Source organism: Barbus barbus (assembly GCF_936440315.1).
Source record: "Barbus barbus genome assembly, chromosome: 2".
Classification (NCBI taxonomy): Eukaryota; Metazoa; Chordata; class Actinopteri; order Cypriniformes; family Cyprinidae; genus Barbus; species Barbus barbus.
In genome coordinates this window covers 12235119-12255815 of record NC_136730.1, presented here as the reverse complement: position 1 = coordinate 12255815, position 20697 = coordinate 12235119, and the positions used below count along the sequence as shown (strand labels likewise).

At 36.7% G+C, this 20697-nt stretch overlaps 1 protein-coding gene across 2 annotated transcripts in view; it reads left to right on the top strand.

Moving 5' to 3' along the window:
- The window catches only part of LOC306884325 (pro-interleukin-16-like), a 43514-nt gene that overhangs the window by 3603 nt on the left and 19214 nt on the right, over window positions 1-20697 (top strand). The window contains exons 2-10 of one of the 2 annotated variants that reach the window (XM_079440082.1): window positions 6652-7046; window positions 9479-9591; window positions 10567-10699; window positions 12439-12549; window positions 15350-15452; window positions 15760-15908; window positions 19678-19788; window positions 19867-19981; window positions 20143-20216. In XM_079440082.1, the coding sequence (XP_079296208.1) occupies window positions 6652-7046; window positions 9479-9591; window positions 10567-10699; window positions 12439-12549; window positions 15350-15452; window positions 15760-15908; window positions 19678-19788; window positions 19867-19981; window positions 20143-20216 (1304 nt within the window). The remainder of the gene's footprint in view (window positions 1-6651; window positions 7047-9478; window positions 9592-10566; window positions 10700-12438; window positions 12550-15349; window positions 15453-15759; window positions 15909-19677; window positions 19789-19866; window positions 19982-20142; window positions 20217-20697) is intronic. The other variant, XM_079440083.1, reaches the window with a different exon arrangement.

Here is a 20697-nt window from a genome sequence, read left to right as displayed (position 1 = left end):
AACATCTAGCAACTTAAGTTAATTGACATCAGGGCCCGTATTCACAAAATACATTTACATTTAGTCATTTGGCAGACGCTTTTATCCAAAGCGACTTACAATTGGGTAATACAAAAAGCGATTCATCTTGAAGAGGCAATCAGACAGAGTAAGTGCTCGTAACACCAAGTCTCAGTCATTGTTCAAATAAGTACAAGCTAGTAAGTGGAGAGAAAGATAGAGGGAAAGAGTTTTTTTTTTTTTGAGTTTTTTTTGAGTTGTCGAAAGAGATGAGTTTTCAGTTGTTGCTTGAAGATTGCCAGGGATCCGGTGTTCCGAATAGGGGTGGGGAGATTATTCCACCAGCCAGGAATGGTGAACGAGAATGTTCTGGAGAGTGATTTTGAGCCTCTCTGTGAAACGTTAGGAGTAGTGAAGAGGACTCCTAAGTCACAAAGACCAACTCACAACTATCCTAAAATGGTTGTTGTCGGCAATCTGCCTCAGAATAGAAACATTTTAGAAACATTTGACGATAATGAGCCTTTAAAATGGTATCACCTTTATGGTTTGGAGGTTATCCCAACTCCAAATTTTCCCTTGATTATATCCTCTTCATTAACCATTTTGGCAAGAAGTAACATATGTTCTTGTGTCCAGTTTGGTTTTATTTTATGTTTGCATGTCTTTACTATCAGCCATGATTATTCTACTCTGTTAATTAAAAAGCTGTTTTATGTACATATCCGCTACAAGAAGTGTGATCTGACAATTAGCTGAACATATATTTGTTTAATTAGTGACACTTAGCCTTAATGTTAAAATCTTTATTTGAATGTGGCAATTAACATTATTTTTTAAACCTTTATTTTGATATGGCAACAAAATATTGTGCTCCCCTCTCCTATCACCAAATCACTGTGTGCATAGTTAGTAAGCACGCTGACATGATCCATAGAAACGAGGTCAACTCCGCCCTGACTCTTAGCTTAAGACTTCTCTCTATTCCTTAGTAAAAGTTTGTCTCAGCAGGTTTGTGAATGGGTTTTAAGAGAAAACTCTTAGCTAAAAACTTTTACTGCTATTTAGGAGAACTCTTAGTGATAAGATAAAATGTTTTGTGAATACGGGCCCAGGTCTGTAACATGATTAGCAATAAAAGGGATGTCTTAGAGAGGCAGAATCTCTCAGAAGTAAAGATGGGCAGAGGCTCTCCAATCTGTGAAAGAGTGCTTAATAGATTGTCAAATTGCAAAAGCTTTGCAAATCTCATCATCTACAATGCATAACATCATCAAAAGATTCAGAGAAACTGGAGAAATCTCTGTGTGTAAGGGACAAGGCCGAAGACCTTTGTTGGATGCCCATTGTTTCAGACACTGCATCACTCATCTGCATGATTCTGTCATTGACATTACTAAATGGGCCCAGGAATACTTCCAGAAACCAATGTCGGTAAACACAATCTGCCGTGCAATCTGTAGATGCCAACTAAAGCTCTATCATGCAAAAAGGAAGCCATATGTGAACATGGTCCAGAAGCGCCATCGTGTCCTGTGGGCCAAGGCTCATTTAAAGAATCAGAATCAGAATGAGCTTTAAGGAATTTGTTTTAGTGACAGAAGCTCCACAGTGCAACAGAAAGACATCAACAGGACAGGACACAGATAATAAAAGAATAATATACAAATATCCAAATAATGTACAAAACAGCAAACACACAATATATAATATAGAGAATTGTGTGTACAGGTCTGATATGTGCAAATTTGAAATGAAAAAATAAATAAAAAATAAGTAAGTGTGGTGAATAAATAATTTATAATGGAATTGTCTTCCGCATTTAATGTCAAGTGTTCATGAGATGGATTGCCTGAGGGATCAAACTGTTCCTGTGTCTGGTCGTTCTGGTGCTCAGAGCTCTGTAGCATCGACCAGACCGTAACAGTTCAAAGAGGGAGTGTGCTAGATGTGAGTGGTCCAGAGTGATATTACCAGCCCTTTTGCTCACTCTGGATGAGTACAGTTCTTGAAGATTGGGGAGGGTTGTACCAATGATTCGCTCAGCAGTCCGGACTACCCTCCCTAGTCTTCTGGGGTCAGATTTGGTAGCTGAGCTGAACCAGAGAGTTATTGACGTGCAGAGGATGGATTCAATGATGGCAGAGTAGAACTGTTTCAGCAGCTCCTGTGGCAGATTGAACTTCCTCAGCTGGCGAAGGAAGTACAAGCTCTGCTGGGCCTTTTTGACAATAGAGTCAATGTGAATGTCCCACTTCAGGTCCTGAGAAATTGTGGTACCCAGGAATCTGAATGACTCCTCTGCAGTCACAGTGCTGTTCGTGATGGTGAGTGGGGGGACAGCAGGGGGGTTTCTCTTGAAGTCCACGATCATCTCCACAGTTTTGAGCGTGTTCAGCTCCAGGTTGTTAAGACTGCACCATACAGCCAGCTCCTTGACCTCCTGTCTGAAAGCAGACTCTTCACCATCCTGAATGAGGCCGATCAGTGTGGTGTCGTCTGCAAACTTCAGGAGCTTGACAGAGGGGTCTTTAGATGTGCAGTCGTTGGTGTAGAGGGAGAAGAGCAGTGGGGAGAGAATGCAGCCCTGAGGAACTCCGGTGCTGATGGTGTTGGTGTTGGATGTGAATTTACCAAGCTTTACTAACTGCTGCCTGTCTGTCAGGAAGCTGTTGATCCACTGACAGACAGAGGTGGGGATGAAGAGCTGTGTCAGTTTATTCTGAAGGGTTTCCGTGATGATGGTGTTAAAAGCGGAGCTGAAATCCACAAACAGGATCCTCACATAAGTCCCTGGTCTGTCCAGATGCTGCAGGATGAAGTGCAGTCCCATGTTGACTGCATCATCCGCAGACCTGTTTGCTCTGTAGGCAAACTGCAGGGGGTCCAGTGAAGATCCAGTGATGTCCTTCAGATAAGCCAAAACGAGTCTTTCAAATAATTTCATGGCCACAGACATTAGAGCCACAGGTCTGTAGTTATTAAGTCCAGTAATTTTGGATTTCTTTGGGACGGGGATGATGGTGGAGCGTTTGAAGCATGAGGGGACTTTGCACAGCTCCAGTGATCTGTTGAAGATCTGTGTGAAGATGGGAGTCAGCTGGTCAGCACAGATTTTTTGGCAGGCTGGTGACACACCGTCTGGGCCTGGTGCTTTCCTTCTTTTGTTCTTTCTGAAGACCTGGCGCACATCATCTTCACTTATCTGAATTGTAGGTGTGGGGGAGAGGGGGCTTTCTGGAGGTGTGAATGGTTGTGTGGAGAGGTTTTCAGGGCAGGTGTGGGGTGATTTTTCAAACCGGCAATACAACTTGTTCAAGTCATCTGTTTCAAATGGACTGTTTCAAAGTGGAAAAGTGTTATATGGTCAGACGAGTCCAAATTTGACATTCTTGTTGGAAATCACGGACGCCGTGTCCTCCGGGCTAAAGAGGAGGGAGACCTTCCAGTGTGTCATCAGCGTTCAGTTCAAAAGCCAGCATCTCTGATGGTACGGGGGTGCATAAGTGCATACGATATGGGCAGCTTGCGTGTTTTGGAAGGCACTATGAATGCTGAAAGGTACATAAAGGTTTTAGAGCAACATTTGCTCCCCTCCAGATGACATCTATTTGAGGGAAGGCCTTGTGTATTTCAGCAGGACAATGCAAAACCACATACTGCAGCTATTACAACAGCATTGCTTCGTAGTAGAAGAGTCCGGGTGCTGAATTGGCCTGTCTGCAGTCCAGATCTTTCACAGATAAAGAACATTTGGCGCATCATTAAACAAAAAATACCTCAAAGACGACCACAAACTCTTCAGAAGCTGGAAACCTATATCAGGCAAGAATGGGACCAAATTCCAACACCAAAACTCCAGAAAGTCATAACCTCAATGCCCAGATGTCTTCAAACTGTTTTGAAAAGAAGAGGAGATGCTACACCATGGTAAACATGCCCACGTCCCAATTATTTTGAGACCTGTAGCAGGCATCAAATTGGCATCAGGTTTTCAATAATTTTGCAGAATTCTTCAAACCTGATTCTAAGAAAAAATGATAAAGAATTGCTTTTGCTTTGTTTTTATTCAATATACGAAGATGCTGTAAATTGAATGGTTATATATTCTATTGTAATTGCACACTACTATCATATTTTTGTACATGCAACTTAGACAATTTTTTTGTAAATGAAAAACAATAATTTAATTAATTTCAACAAATTTATTAGTAGGCCTACAGATGCTGCATCTATTGCGCCAGCCATATTTTCTCACTCTCACGCCCCCAACTCGGAAACTCCGGGCTTAAAGAAAGTTCCGAGGCTCCCCCTTATAATTATAACATTGTGGGAGCATTGATGTGCGTTCAATTTGTATATGCGATCTTTCCCGACATGACTTGAATACACCATTAAAGACTGTCAATTAAATTGTGCTTTTTGTATCTTGGCGCACGTTTCTCCTTCCTTTCTGAACATCCTTCACACCAGAAGCAGGTCTATGATGACTTTAAATGCCGTCTGTGCAAATGCAGCTCACCATGTGCTGGAACAGAGCCTCACTGCTCATTGCATCAGGATCCATGCTGCTAACGAGCCTAGACAAAGCTCTCTCGGTAGACTAATTACCCTATCAAACTTCAGCAGCACCAGAACGTTAGAACACTTTGTGGACGCTGGAGTCATTTGTCAGTATTTGAAGCTGGGACTTTTTGTGGCAATCAGTGCCAGAGAAAACAAAGGAGCTGCTGGGTAATGTAGTGTTTAAAGGCCATGAGTGGGAGCTGCTCTCATAAAGTTTCATTTGCGGAGGTCATAATATTTCTAGACTTCAAAGGGGGGAAATATTTGAATTCTCATATGAGCAATCTGAATAAGACTGAGGGTAATGTCTTTCCATAGAAGTGATTGATGTAAAAGTGATGTGGATTAAATATCAAAAAAATGTTTGGCAGGTCTCAGAATAAGTGAGAGTTCACCCAAAAATTGAAAATTTCATGTCATTCCAACCCATATAATATAATAAATATTTTATGCACAAAAAATAGGCATTGAATGTCATATTGCAGTTGTTATTTTATAAATGTGGCATCTGTGAAGTAAATAGGAGCAATATTAGCAAACAGCTTCTGGCTCCAATGCAGGAAGTTTACTAACTGACCGTCCCAACCGAATCAATCTGTTGAGTCTCAGACCCCAAGGCTTCTTGCAGACAATACCACAAAAGGACTTCATAATGCATGAATATCTGAGAGGTCATGAAACGTTGCACATGTGATCTTCTCTTTGTGGTGCAGTAATGCTGACTATCACCAGCAGGTGACTGACTTCATTCTCACCAAAGTACAGTACATGGCGCTTTAGACGCTAACAGTCACCGTATATTCCCACATGTCAGCGTGAATATGAGCTCATCTCACATGACTGGTAATGTATGTGCAGCCGGTCATTTATAATGCATGACAGATCCCGTCATGCCTGTAAAGAAAGAAAACAACAAAACCATTAGGTTTTGACTCCTCAATATTGTACTGATAATATATTTCTGTTGAGAGATTTGCATCAGACTGGGTTTTCTAATTAGAAAAAGTAACTTGACAGTCTTACATTTAAATGAAGAGCCAAGATCAAAATGTTCAAAATGTCTTAAAGGGACAGTTCAACCAAAAATAAAATTTCTGTCTTTGTTTACTGACCCTTGTCAGTCCAATCTTGTGTGATGTTATTTTTTCCTTCAAAAGGAATATTTTGAAGTATCTTTATGCTTTATTACAACAGATTAAAGTGACTGTATCTGTCAAACTCCAAAAAAGGATTAAAAAAGCTCAAGTACTATGGGACTTCATGGTGCTTTTTTGTTCGTTTTGAAGACTTTGTCACTTTGAACGATTGTTTGTCTGAAAAATAGCTGCATGATGCATTCTTGTGTGCTTCACTGAAAAACCCCCAGCATATGCATGCATTGAAAAAACAAATGGTGTATAGCATTACTTTCAAACAACTTTCACTCAGAAATTGCTAGTAAATTTCACAAATAAATACAAAGGAATGGCAAGTAACACTGAATTAAATGCAACATTTTGAAGTACACTGAAAATAAAATTGGTGTATAAACAGTTTTGACTGTTGATAGTAATTGATAGTAAATTTCACAAACAATTATGAAGGAATGTGAAATATTAGAAAGACTAAAATAGTATTTTCTTTTAAACTTCAGTACTTCAGTAATCGTTATTTACAACTTTGAAAAATAAACTTTTGCAGTATATTTTCTTGTAAAAATTTACTGAAATAATTTTTATTTTATATCCAACTTTTTTACAATTTGGAATTAAAACAGCATGAGGGTGAGTAAATAATGACAGATTTGTTTTATATTTTATTTTTTTATTTCTCTTTCAATTTCATTGTACTGTATTATTTTTACTTTTTCATGTCTGTGCATTCCATTTCACTTGTGTATTTCCCTCATTTTGAATACACACACACACACACAAACTGTCTCACAGTCATGGGGCAATACTTTCTCTTTTTGCCTCCGTCATGGATCAGAGAAGAAAAGCACTCTTATCTGCATCTGTAGCCTCGGTGATTTCTGAGAACACTTAGGCTATGGGAGGATGGCAGAACATACTCCTAACTGAATTTTCTAATTGCTCTTGTCTGCAGAGCGGCCCCCTCCATTAGCAGTGATGCATCCTGGGAGAGAACCTCCCTCTGTGGCCATCCTGCCTCTGAGAAACACCCACCACCAGCAGCTGCATCACAGGAGGAGAACCAAGAGGATGGAGAGGGGCAAAGCGGGACTGCGCTCCAAGAAACTGGCCATCCTGTCACGGTCGCTCATCATCTGCAGCTCCAGCACCAATGAGGACGCGTCCAGCCCAGAAGAGAGGTACCGTGAGCCCTGGGACGACGGGCTGGAGGAGACACACCGCAGGGACCCGCTGGAAGGGTCCATGGGAAATTCGGAAAAGTACATGACGAGGAGCGTCAGCATCCAGGCGCCTCAGAGGGGCCAAGAGGCCCCCAAAAGAACTATGAGGAGGTCCTTCTCCATCAAGGTATGTGTTAATGATTAGTTCACAGCAGCTGGGCTTGCCTATTGGTTGCATCTGATGACATCACAGAAGAATGAACTTCTGTCAGACCTGCATTTAAGTTTCCATCCCTCTTTTTCCAAATGTGAATACTCTGGGTAGCTATAGATGTTTTTAAATTTTTAAAACTTTAAAAAACAACTTTGCAGAAGTTGTTAATGCACTGCTTTCCTGTCATGTTTAATTCATGAATGAAATATAAGCAAATATATAATATTTGGATTGCATAGAACAAAACACATGTGTCCACCAGTCACTGAAGTGTTCATCTATTAAGCAAAGCAAGTCTATTTATTATATAGTACATTGCAAACACAATATTAAAAGAAATGTTTACATAATGAAGAAAAAGTCAAGCTTAAAACACAACATATATTATTATTTAATTATTAAATAGATGATGCCACAATAATACAGTGCAGGAAAAAAATAATATAACATGTATGACATTCTGCAAGTGAGTTGTGCAGAAAAAGAAAAGAAAGAAAGAAAATATATATATATATATGTGTGTGTGTGTGTAAAAATACAGTTAAAAATGTAGTAATTTAATAAAAATTAAAAACAATTTTACAAAAAATGACAAATTTTGCACAGTATGTTCATATGAAAGACTGTGGAAATTAAAAGCTATGTAAAATCTAAAAATTATTATGTACATAGACATAATATACAGCATTGAACTATGACGCTTGTATGATCTTCTGCAGATGATATCTGAGAATGCCAGAGTTTTTCTCAAAAGGTTTCCGTGCAATCTTAATTCTGGCTTGCCTGCCTGGATCACAGGGATGTCTCCTGCTGAAATGAATCATTATCACATGGCTGGTGTGATGGGAGATTCTGTGGTTCTGCCTAACTCATTACTCCTGCACAAAAGAGAGCTTGTTGTGATGCAGAGAGACACAGAACGCAGCGCTCATATAGGACATTCCTGTAAAGTCTTAAATCATAACATACTGATAAAACACCCCCTGACCTTTGCACAACATTGAAACAACATTTACTTTATTTATATTTACTGTAATGGCACTGCTGGGACTTTATGGATCAGAGAGGAATGATATAGTCAGACGACTGATTTAAAGCATAAAGTCCGATACACGTTGTAACCTATATTCTGGTCAAAACCAGCCAATTTGGAAAAACAAAAAAAGACCAACCACAGTTCATTTTGCTCCTTTTAACTACAGTTAGATAGTGCCAAAATAATAACACTGCAGAAAAAAAATGTAATATGATCTATCACTTTCTAAAAGTGAGTGGTACAGAAAATGTTAAATATTAAATTATTTAAAAAAATTATTATATAATAATATAAATATTATAATCTCTTATTATACTCTCTCTCTCTATAATTTAACATTTTAATCGCTTGTTAACCCTTGGCACTAAGGTTTGGTTTGGCATACAAGGTATTCATTGGATTATACTGCACAAAATATTATATATAATTTATAGTTTTTAAAAAAAAATTTAAACTAATTGAAAAACAATAATAATAATAATTTTAAATACTTTTTGTAAAAGTATCCTTTGCACTAAGGTGAAATAAAACGGCAAGAAAAATATTATATATAAATATTCATTGTATTAACTTTTTATTTATTTAATGTCAAAATGCTAAATTGTTATATATATATATATATATATATATATATATATATATATATATATATATATATATATATACACACACACACACACACACACACACACATATATATATATATATATATATATATATATATATATATATATATAGCCTATAATCTATACATATATCCTATAATTCCTACTTCTATGTATAATTATATATATTACTCTTTTTTTTTTTTTGTCCTTGCGCCATTAAGGTGAAATAACCTCAAGCAGATGTAAAAATCACTGCCAAATGATTTATTTATAACACTGACAATGAAAGGTCAAGTCAACCATACTGCATTGTGGTATACAGTGTTTCACAATTGATCAATTGAATATTTCATGCACATTTGCATACTGTGCACAGCAAGCATACTGCATGCTGCAGAAATAGTATATAGTAGTATATTAGTATGGTATTTCAAGCAAAAGCGGTACTGAAGATTTTACCAGCACTTGACAGTTTTGATCATGATGATTTTTGTTTGCTAAGCCCTTCACATATGCAGTTACCCTGCTCTCTCCTGCTCTCTTTAACTCTCATCTAGTTAATTCTGTGAAACATTGCAGCTCTTTATAGCAGGGCCTGTAAAGGTCATTGATGTGGTTCATGGTCTAATAAAGCACAGCTATTATGGTCACATTTCCCTCAGCTGTCAAACCGTAGAGTTTTTTTGGTTGTTAACAGCTCTTTTTATATGGAGGAATAGTAGTGCCCTTGTCTAACTGATCTGACGGCTCCTCTGGAACAGGAAAGCAGTTTCTGGAGAATGTGTGTCGCCACGCGGGAGGAGGGTCTGCAAGCGGGTGATAACAAACTTCAGTCCAGCAACAATGGTGCATCTATTGGACAAGATTTACACAGGTAATAATCAGCTCATTTTGATTGCTTTATAAACACAGGGTTCAACTATAAGGATCTTTCTGCTGGGTCAAATGAGCAGGTAATTTCACAGAAGCTTGTTTTATAGTTGATACACTGTAAAAAAAAAAAAAACATTTTACAAGAATTAATATTTCAGTGTTTATTTAATCTTTAATTCAATGTGTTACTTGCAGTTATTTACAAATTATAACTTTTATTATTAAAGGTTAAATAATGTAATCGAATATTTAATATTTAAATTTGATTAAAATGTAAATTAAATTAAAAAAAATAAGAATAGTAAATGAAGTGTATTGAGGAACTAAAATAAAATCAACAAAATAAAAATTATTTAAATTAAATGAAAGTAACTGACAGTATTTTTTTATAAACTGCAATTAATTAAAATAAATTAAAATGCTTATTAATGCAATAATAATAATAATAAATGAACTGTATGGTGTGACTAAATAAAATTCTTTAAATTAAATAATAATAATAAAAATATTTTGTAATTAAAGTAATTGTATTATTAATTAACTTAATAATAATAATCATAATAATAAATGTGTATGGTATAACTAAATAAAATCATATACATTAAATAAAAATTATAATATTATTTATTATTATATTATTATATTATTATTAATTATATATAAAATTTAATTTATTAAAAATAATCAAATGTTAATTAACTCTTATAATAACAATGACAGTAATAATAATAATGCATTATAGTTGTAGTAAAATATTAATAATAATGATATATATATCACTTATATAAGTGCTCACACTGACCCTGGTCCATCTGTCTATCCTTACTGTTGAACCCTCTAATAAATGTCCTATTCACATGTTCCCATAAAAAATGCATGTGTGTAAACATACACCGCACATACACTCAGCTCTCTGCATATTACAGCATAAACAGAAGTGCCTTAATACACATGTTTTGTTGTTTTCTGTCTCTAGGGACACTTACATCTACTTTGGAGACAGACTTGCCCCATTTAATGGACAGATTGTAAGCGATCAAACAAAACTGGAGGCTGATCCAGAGAAAAGGCCCGTGCTGAAGACTGTGTGTAGGACCACCAGCACTGAAGTAAGACTTTATCAGCTGTTTGTCCATTACAAACATCAAAACATTCCTTTAAACTGATCTGAGGCCAGTTCTGTGGGTTGGGATAGATGGGTGTCTATTCTAAGCATTATTCGGCCGAGATCCCAAATAACTCCTACACTCCCACAAACTCAGCTATGCCTCTGACAGCAGGCGGACATTGCCATGCAAAAATCAGGAGGATATTTCTCTGAAACAAACCATCTATTGTTCTTGTTTAATTTGAAAAATCCAACAAAATGAGCTTGCTGTTTAGTTTAGAATGGTTTCAATTAGACAGAAATACTTAAACTAATCAGTGAAGTTCAAAAATATCAGGAAACTGTCTGCTTTGGAAAAATGTAGGAACTCAGGCCTTCTGAAACATTTTTAATCATTGCATGATTATTTTCAGTAAAATGAACCATTTTACTTTGTAGTTCTGAGATATAGGTTATATTTATTCAAACAAGATAAACATTACAAAAAGAAGATAAAATGAATGTCAACTGTTTTCATGAGGTTTACATTAATTATGTAAACTTTATGTAAACAGAAAATATGTTTTCAAATACGTTTAAAATATACATAAAATAGCCAAAAAAATATTTGTTAAATGTTTAAAATTATATGTAAACATATTTAACAATGCATATTTTGGCCATGTTTTTTATTGTTTTTTACATAACGCGCACACACACACACACACACACACACACACACACACACACACACACACACACACACACACACACACACACACATATATTTATGTATTTAAATATATAAATCATTATAAATCTAGTGAGTAATTTTGCTCTAGGATTTTTTTTATTTATTTTTATATTTGCATTTAGCCTTGCCCTCGAAATACATTTTGAAGTCTATTTTGGTATATGAAGGTTGAAACTAATTATTATTATTTTTGAGCTTCACTGTTTACAACATATTTTTAAAATATATGGTAACTAGGTGGGTATTTCCTGGCATAAGTCAAAAGAGCCTATCATTAATTCACTAGATATGGTTTGGATCCTTTTTTAATGTAAAAACATTATATGTCTAATCACTTAGAAAAATAAAAATACACTTCTCCTCCAAAAGCAACATAAATGGTGTGAGACAAGTTAAAACCAAAGTTTAATACTCATGGGTTTTGGTTTTCCTCAAAGTAAAGTAAAGTCGTGACGTATTGTCAAGTATGGTGACCCATAGTCAAAATTGGCGCTCTGCGTTTAACCCATCCAAGTGCACACACACAGCAGTGAGTAGTGAACAAATGCACACACACACACACACACACACACACACACACACACCCGGAGCAGTGGGCAGCCATGGCCGGGGACTCGAACCCGCAACCTTTCGATTACGAGTCCAATTCTCTAACCATTAGGCCACGACTTCCCCAAATGACTGACCCTAAGTATAAGTATTAGTAATAGTAATAGTGAAGCTTACCTTAGCAAACCGCACATAACCAGCTAAGCATATTTGGTTTGACCTCTCTTTGAGCAGATCTGAAACACACAAGTCAAATGCGATTAAACAGACCTTAACCAACACAGAATCCATTCAAGACACTGAGCAGATCCTAGATGCAGCAGAAACTAATTTAATTCAGGATGGAAAAGAGACACAGAATAGTATGAATAGTACAGAATGGTACAGGTTTTTTTTGGTACGACCCATTCAGATTTTGAGGAGAATCGTAGCATGTTTATCTGTTATTTGTACTGCAGGGTTTCTCTCCATGTGAAAGCAGAGCTCTGTTCGCTAATGTCAGTGAATCAGACCAGCTTGGCTACACTTATGGAGAAAAGGAGGCAATGGGAAACAACAATAACTTGAAGGTGGGGTGCATACCCTGTTTTTCCCTTCAGCTGGAAAATCCTCAGATTCAAAGTGATCTTTAGCTTAATTAGGGTCATATGTTGTGTTTCGAAAGAGGGGTGGGTGGTATGACTGAAATGGATACGCTATCGATGCCAGTTTCTGCCTTATTTATATCTTAATTTTTATCATATTTTGAGATATATACAGTTTGAACATTTAGGGTCAGTAAGATTTTTAAATGATTATTATTTGAAGTCTCTTATGCTCACCAAAGCTGCAATTTTTGAACAAAGGTACAGTAAAAACAGTAATATTATGTTATATTATTACAATTTTAAAAATATCCTTTCTATTTGGATATAATTTCAAATATTATTTATCCCTGTGATTTCAATTCTGAATTTTCAGCATCATTACTCCGGTCTTCAGTGTCACATGATCCTTCAGAAATCATTCTAATATCCTCATTTGCTGCTCAAGAAACATTTTGTATATATGTATGCATGTATGTATGTACAGTTGAGGGCAAAAGTTTACATACACTTTGCAGAATCTGCAAAAGGTTAATTATTTTACCAAAATAAGAGGGATCATACAAAATGCATAAGTACATAAAAGACGTTTACATATAGTCTACAAGAGAAAATAAGTTGAATTTTTAAAAATGGCCCTGTTCAAAAGTTTTTATAAGCTTGATTTGTTTAGTTATAGTTGTTCATGAGTACCCTGCTTGTCCTGAACAGTTAAAATTCTCGCTGTTCTTCAGAAAAATCTTTTTCGCACTGAGAACAACTAAGGGACTCTCTATTAAACTATTACAGAAGGTTCAAAGAAACTATTACAGAAGGTTCAAATGCTCACTGATGCTCCAGAAGGAAAAACCATGCATGAACAGAATGAAGATGTGTACATTTTCCTTTTTTTGCCTAAATATCTTTATTTATTTATTTTTCATTTAGTACTGCACTTCAGAAGTTACAGAAGATACTTACATGTTTCCCAGAAGATCAATGAGAAATTGATTGAAACATTGAAAATAAGTTCAATGTACCCTGATCTTCAAATTCAAAGAGTTGTCACCCCCCGTCTCTTAATGCATGGTTTTTCCTTCTGGAGCATCAGTGAGCATTTGAACCTTCTGTAATAGTTGCATATGAGTCAACATCATATAGTCAGTGTTGGAAAGGGTTCAAATACACAAAAATTATGGAAAACCAAATAATTTGTGGGAGCTGAGGGAAAAACACAGCTGTGGATCATTCAGGTAACAACACAGTATTAAGAATCAAGTGTATGTAAACTTTTGAATGGGGTCATTTTTATAAATTCAACTATGTACTCTTGTGGACAAAATGAACATTTTGCAGATTCTGCAAGGTGTATGCAAACGTTTGACTTTGATTGTATATTCATACTGTTTTTCAGAATTCAAACCTTTTGTAACATTATAAATGTCTTTACTTTTGATCACTTTATCATTTTTTTTTTTAAAACAAATCTTACTGAAACTTTTCAATGTTAGTTAGACGCATTGTAAGATATGTGACCCTGGACCACAAAACCAGTCTTAAGTCGCTGGGGTATATTTGTAGCAATAGCCAAAAATACATTGTATGGGTCAAAATGATCCCTTTTTCTTATATACCAAAAATCATTAGGATATTAAGTAAAGATCATGTTCCATGAAGATATTTTGTAAATTTCCTACCGGAAATATATCAAAACTTATTTTTTGATTTGTAATATGCATTGCTAAGAACTTCATTTGGACAACTATAAAGGCGATTTTCTCAATATTTAGATTTTTTTGCACCCTCAGATTCCAGATTTTCAGATAATTGTATCTCGGCCAAATATTGTCCGATCCTAACAAACCATACATCAATGGAAAGCCTTTTTTTCAGCTTTCAGGTGATTTGTATAAATCTCAATTTAAAAAGATTGACCCTTATGACTGGTTTTGTGGTCCAGGGTCACATTGGTTGTGCTACGTTGCTACCTGTCTCTATAAACAGAGATGGGTAACCTGGTGCTAACATTAACGTGAGGTAATGGCATTAGGCTGTACTGATTATAATTTGAGATCCAACTTACTGTATCAACTTAAGCCACCTTCTTTTCACTTTTTCCGAGGTAAAAAGCGGCAAAAGATAGTTTTGTCAACATCATTCTGCTTTTACAACACGGTACGCGTACGCCGCACTAGTTTGGACCCACAAGTGGCATGATGACGTAACAACTAGCCATCCCAGACAATGCTGGCGTTTTTTGTTTTTTTTTAAGGGGGGGGCCCTCGCGAACGTTTTGCCCAGGGGCCCACACAACCCATAATCCGTCCCTGGTCACATATAATGCCAAATAAAGTTACAAGAGAATAACGTCATCTGTGAGATATAAAATGGCAATAACAAGATATTAAGTCACATTTATATATGTCACATTTATGAGAAATAAAGTTGCAAATGTGATTAATAAATACAATTATGAGAAATAAATTACACAGTGACTCACATATAGTTACATTTACTGACAATATAACTGAAAAGGGTTTATTAAATAACCAAGTGATAATTTTTAGGATAATCCAAGAAGCGTTTGGGACACATCTCGTTGTGCGTTTTTGCATTAATCTGCATTTTTTTGCTCCATAACATAATGCCGCATTGTCCACTGATATACACACTGAAATCAAATACAGTACATTCTCTTTCGGTCGACACATATCTACCGTATTTGTCATACCACCCAGCCCTATTTCTAAATGATTTCTAGAATACTATTTCTTCTAGCATACTAATACCATGTGCATGTTTGCAGATGCCAATTATTAAGGTGTCAGAAGATGACAGCAAGAACTGCAACAACGAGGATCAGAGCTGCCAAGAGACGTCCTGCAAGAGATCCCGCTCCAACTCCACCAGTGAGACAAACCTGCATGAACACAAGAGTCATAGCACTATCCCAATCCATCTCTCAGTATTTGTTTATAGTATAACTCAACTGTGCTAATCCCAGCTAAGCGCTGACTACACACATGCAACACTGCACTCATTACATAACTTCATGAACTCTTGAGAATATCGCACAGGAGATGTGAACATGTTTTTGTGCTCCTGAACATAAACATATGATGTTGTACTCTTGCCACACTGATGCTCACGTGCTGTTCACATCGTCCAACATTGACAGCACGTCTTATGTAACTCCACATATCCACATGGTTTTAGGCGTTCACCCATACTGGATCGGAGACTTGGATACCATCATTATGAAGACGCCAGAGCTGTTCCCGTGTCCCGCCCACGCCACCGCAGGCTTTTACGGCAACAGGAAGTCTCTCTCTCAGCAGCTGGAATTCCCTCGCAGCATTCCACAGGTGAGGGAGGGAGAGCCGGCCACAGAATCTGGACTGTTTTGGTCGCATTAAAGGGACCGTTCACCCAAAAATAAAAAGTCGGTCATCATTTACTCAAGTTGTTCCAAACCTGTATGAGTTTCTTTCTTCTGTTGAGCACAAAAGAAGACATTTTGAAGAATGTTGGTGACCAAACAGTTGATGGTAGCCATTGACTGCCATTGTAATTTTTTCCATATGTAAGTCAATGGCTACCGTACTGTTTTTAAGAACATGTTTTATGTTGCCAGAAATTGATTGTCATTCAGAAATTCTCATGGTCTATCTCAAGTCTATCTAGTATTTATTAATATTCTAAAGTAGCTTTTAGTTTTATATTTTTAGTTTTCATTTTAATTTTGAATTTAGTAATTTTGTTGTATGTTTTTGTAATTTTTATTAGCCTTTTTTTGTTTTAATTCTAGTCATTTTTGTACTTTAACTCAAACGTATTTTAAGGCAAAATTATTTAATTTATGTTATTTGCGAAAGGAACATTTCTAATTTTTGTTTACATATTTACATTTTATTTTAGCTTTAGATCAATAAAAAAAAAAAGTTTAGTTAACAGTAACAGTACTTTTATGGTCCAAATGAAATCACGCCATAAGTAATTTTATATCATTATAACGTTATACACCACACAATATATATATATGATATGAAAATACCTGCTGAAGTATATGGCAGATGCATAGCGAATTCAATTTTTGTCTAAGCATAATTTTTATAACAATATTGTGGTAGTCCGGTAATTCTATACAGGTCCTTCTCAAAAAATTAGCATATTGTGATAAAGTTCATTATTTTCTGTAATGTACTGATAAACATTAGACTTTCATATATTTTAGATTCATTACACACAACTGAAGTAGTTCAAGCCTTTTATTGTTTTAATATTGATGATTTTGGCATACAGCCCATGAAAACCCAAAATTCCTATCTCAAAAAATTAGCATATTTCATCCGACCAATAAAAGAAAAAAAGTGTTTTTAATACAAAAAAAAGTCAACCTTCAAATAATTATGTTCAGTTATGCACTCAATACTTGGTCGGGAATCCTTTTGCAGAAATGACTGCTTCAATGCGGCGTGGCATGGAGGCAATCAGCCTGTGGCACTGCTGAGGTGTTATGGAGGCCCAGGATGCTTCGATAGCGGCCTTAAGCTCATCCAGAGTGTTGGGTCTTGCGTCTCTCAACTTTCTCTTCACAATATCCCACAGATTCGCTATGGGGTTCAGGTCAGGAGAGTTGGCAGGCCAATTGAGCACAGTAATACCATGGTCAGTAAACCATTTATCAGTGGTTTTGGCACTGTGAGCAGGTGCCAGGTCGTGCTGAAAAATGAAATCTTCATCTCCATAAAGCTTTTCAGCAGATGGAAGCATGAAGTGCTCCAAAATCTCCTGATAGCTAGCTGCATTGACCCTGCCCTTGATAAAACACAGTGGACCAACACCAGCAGCTGACATGGCACCCCAGACCATCACTGACTGTGGGTACTTGACACTGGACTTCAGGCATTTTGGCATTTCCCTCTCCCCAGTCTTCCTCCAGACTCTGGCACCTTGATTTCCGAATGACATGCAAAATTTGCTTTCATCCGAAAAAAGTACTTTGGACCACTGAGCAACAGTCCAGTGCTGCTTCTCTGTAGCCCAGGTCAGGCGCTTCTGCCGCTGTTTCTGGTTCAAAAGTGGCTTGACCTGGGGAATGCGGCACCTGTAGCCCATTTCCTGCACACGCCTGTACACGGTGGCTCTGGATGTTTCTACTCCAGACTCAATCCACTGCTTCTGCAGGTCCCCCAAGGTCTGGAATCGGTCCTTCTCCACAATCTTCCTCAGGGTCCGGTCACCTCTTCTCGTTGTGCTGCGATTTCTGCCACACTTTTTCCTTCCCACAGACTTCCCACTGAGGTGCCTTGATACAGCACTCTGGGAACAGCCTATTCGTTCAGAAATTTCTTTCTGTGTCTTACCCTCTTGCTTGAGGGTGTCAATGATGGCCTTCTGGACAGCAGTCAGGTCGGCAGTCTTACCCATGATTGCGGTTTTGAGTAATGAACCAGGCTGGGAGTTTTTAAAAGCCTCAGGAATCTTTTGCAGGTGTTAATTAGTTGATTCAGATGATTAGGTTAATAGCTCGTTTAGAGAACCTTTTCATGAAATGCTAATTGTTTGAGATAGGAATTTTGGGTTTTCATGAGCTGTATGCCAAAATCATCAATAGTAAAACAATAAAAGGCTTGAACTACTTCAGTTGTGTTGTAATGAATCTAAAATATATGAAAGTCTAATGTTTATCAGTACATTACAGAAAATAATGAACTTTATCACAATATGCTAATTTTTTGAGAAGGACCTGTATAGTGAAGACATACTGTAAATACTCGGAGACAAGCAATATTTAACTTCTCGATTGTTGTTCAGCCGTAGTACTCCTCCACTGTGATTGGTTAGCTGACTGAAAAGTGACAGTGATGAGCGCTGTGTGCTGTGTTTTACCTGAAGTTGTCAAGTTGAACTTTCTTCAACTCTAGGTGCCAAGGGAAAAACGACTGAACACTCCTGGCGTTTTAAAAAATGCGTCGCTCCCATTTAGAGCAATTGAAAAAATACACTAGCCTCGGGAAAAATGCAGCCTAATAAGCTTTTAATGAAGAAACTCAGCATTCCTCCGTTACTAGTTCTAAAGTGACGGTTTCGAATTAGTAATGGAGGCTTGGGCTCAGCTGTTAAACTGTCAACTTCAGATTTGAATCCGTGGTGGAAGGAATAATTCTGCACAAAAGAGGGCTTTTAAAGACACTCCGTTGTTGTTCCTAATTTATTTTTACACACTGGTGCCGTCGAACTGTTGTATAAACGCAATATCACACCTGTAGATGTGAAATATGGCTGTATATCGGCACGCTGTGATTACCTACAGCACTCGGCCTGTAGCAGAATCACAGCTGTGTTGATATACAGCCAATATATAAGCCAATAAAAAATTATTGCATTTTATGATTAAAATATAAAGTGATTAGTTTTTAATTATAAAATGAAATGTGCAATTCTAAAAGTTTTTATCATAAAATGATTTAAATTGTGTCACATATATACCAGATGTACCAAAATCTCATGCTTTTTAATGGCGAGTGAGGCAAATCAATTAACTGTACAAACAAGCTTAAAAAATTGTAATGCTCACTATTTGCCTGGTGCAGTTCCTCATCTTTCAGGCTGATTGTGAGTGTCGTTGTCGAGGATGCAATCTGGTGACTTTACTGTGAAAATATGACAATGAGTTTAATTATAGCAAAGTGCCTGATTATACTTATGGATGGTTAGTGAATAAGTCATGGGTGTTTACACTGAAACAAATCAATGGTGCAGCTGTTTAGTTCTAAATTCAGTACGTGTTTTGACTGAACAGTTCTGGATGAGAGAACAGCAGTGATTGGCTGTTGCACTTTATCTGATAAGGCCATCATTATACTGGGAATCAAAAAAATGGCTGCTGCAGTAAGTGCTCAAAGCATCTCTCCTTCGCTAGAAGTGCTCTCTACAAAGTGCTTTCCCTCTATGCTCATTTTTAATGAATGTCATGGGAATGGCACATGTAACTCAAATACAGTATGGCCACTTTTGCTCTGAGTAGCAGAATTTCATGAAATGAAAGCTTCTCATATTGCCCTTTTTGACCCTGAACGTAGGCCGTTGACCTGCTTACCACATTATTTATGCTCTTTTTGGTCTCTGCAGGCTGTGGTTAGACCGTCTCGCTCTCTAAGTTCAGCACACTTGGTCCCGTCCTGCAGCAGCGTACGGGCCTTCATCATCTCCAACATTGTCCTCATGAAGGGCCATGGAAAGGTATCCAGATGTGTATATGCAACAAATAATACAATGCATTGAATTCTCAACATATAAACCGCTGTCCTGGTATTCCAGGGCCTGGGATTCAGTATAGTTGGAGGAAGAGACAGCATGTACGGCCCAATGGGGATTTACGTGAAGACCATCTTTCCTGGAGGCGCAGCAGCCGCTGATGGAAGACTACAGGAAGGTAGGCTCATTAGTTAAATATCACACTGTAATTGGTAATGCATGAGTATATCTATCCAGATCTGTCCAGACACTTACTTCAAAATGAAGCTTCCCATCAACACTCACAGCTGCATTACCCAGAAATGGATAGAAAACTATATTAGTGTTTCTGGTTCATAGGAGACGAGATACTGGAATTGAATGGCGAATCTCTGCACGGCCTGACCCATGAAGATGCCTTACACAAGTTTAAAGTGAGTGACCTCATCCGGATGGCTTCATGTTTCAAAGTTGACCTGTAATTAATGAACTGGCACACATAATGAAGAAACACATAATGCATATTGGTAGACTGATAAGGGATGTTTAAGGGCTGATTGTTAACAGTAACTAAATTAAAATGCCACAGTAATTTGGTCAACTGGAATAGAAAAATATATTTCACCTTATATTTATTTTAAAAAATTAAAATACAATATGTATATTTTTTTTCATCTAATATGTATATTTTATTTCAGCATTATATCAATTAATAATTTATTTATTTGATTTTTTTTTACTTTTTAATAACACTGGTATGCTCAAAATTATATACGGATTATGTCATTTTTTTATCACAGTAGTGTATATACCACACAATATACTTATTATTGCTGTAAATATAAATTAAAAAAAATAATAATAATAATTTAATTTAATGATAAAATTGTTATAAAATTAAATATTGAATTATAA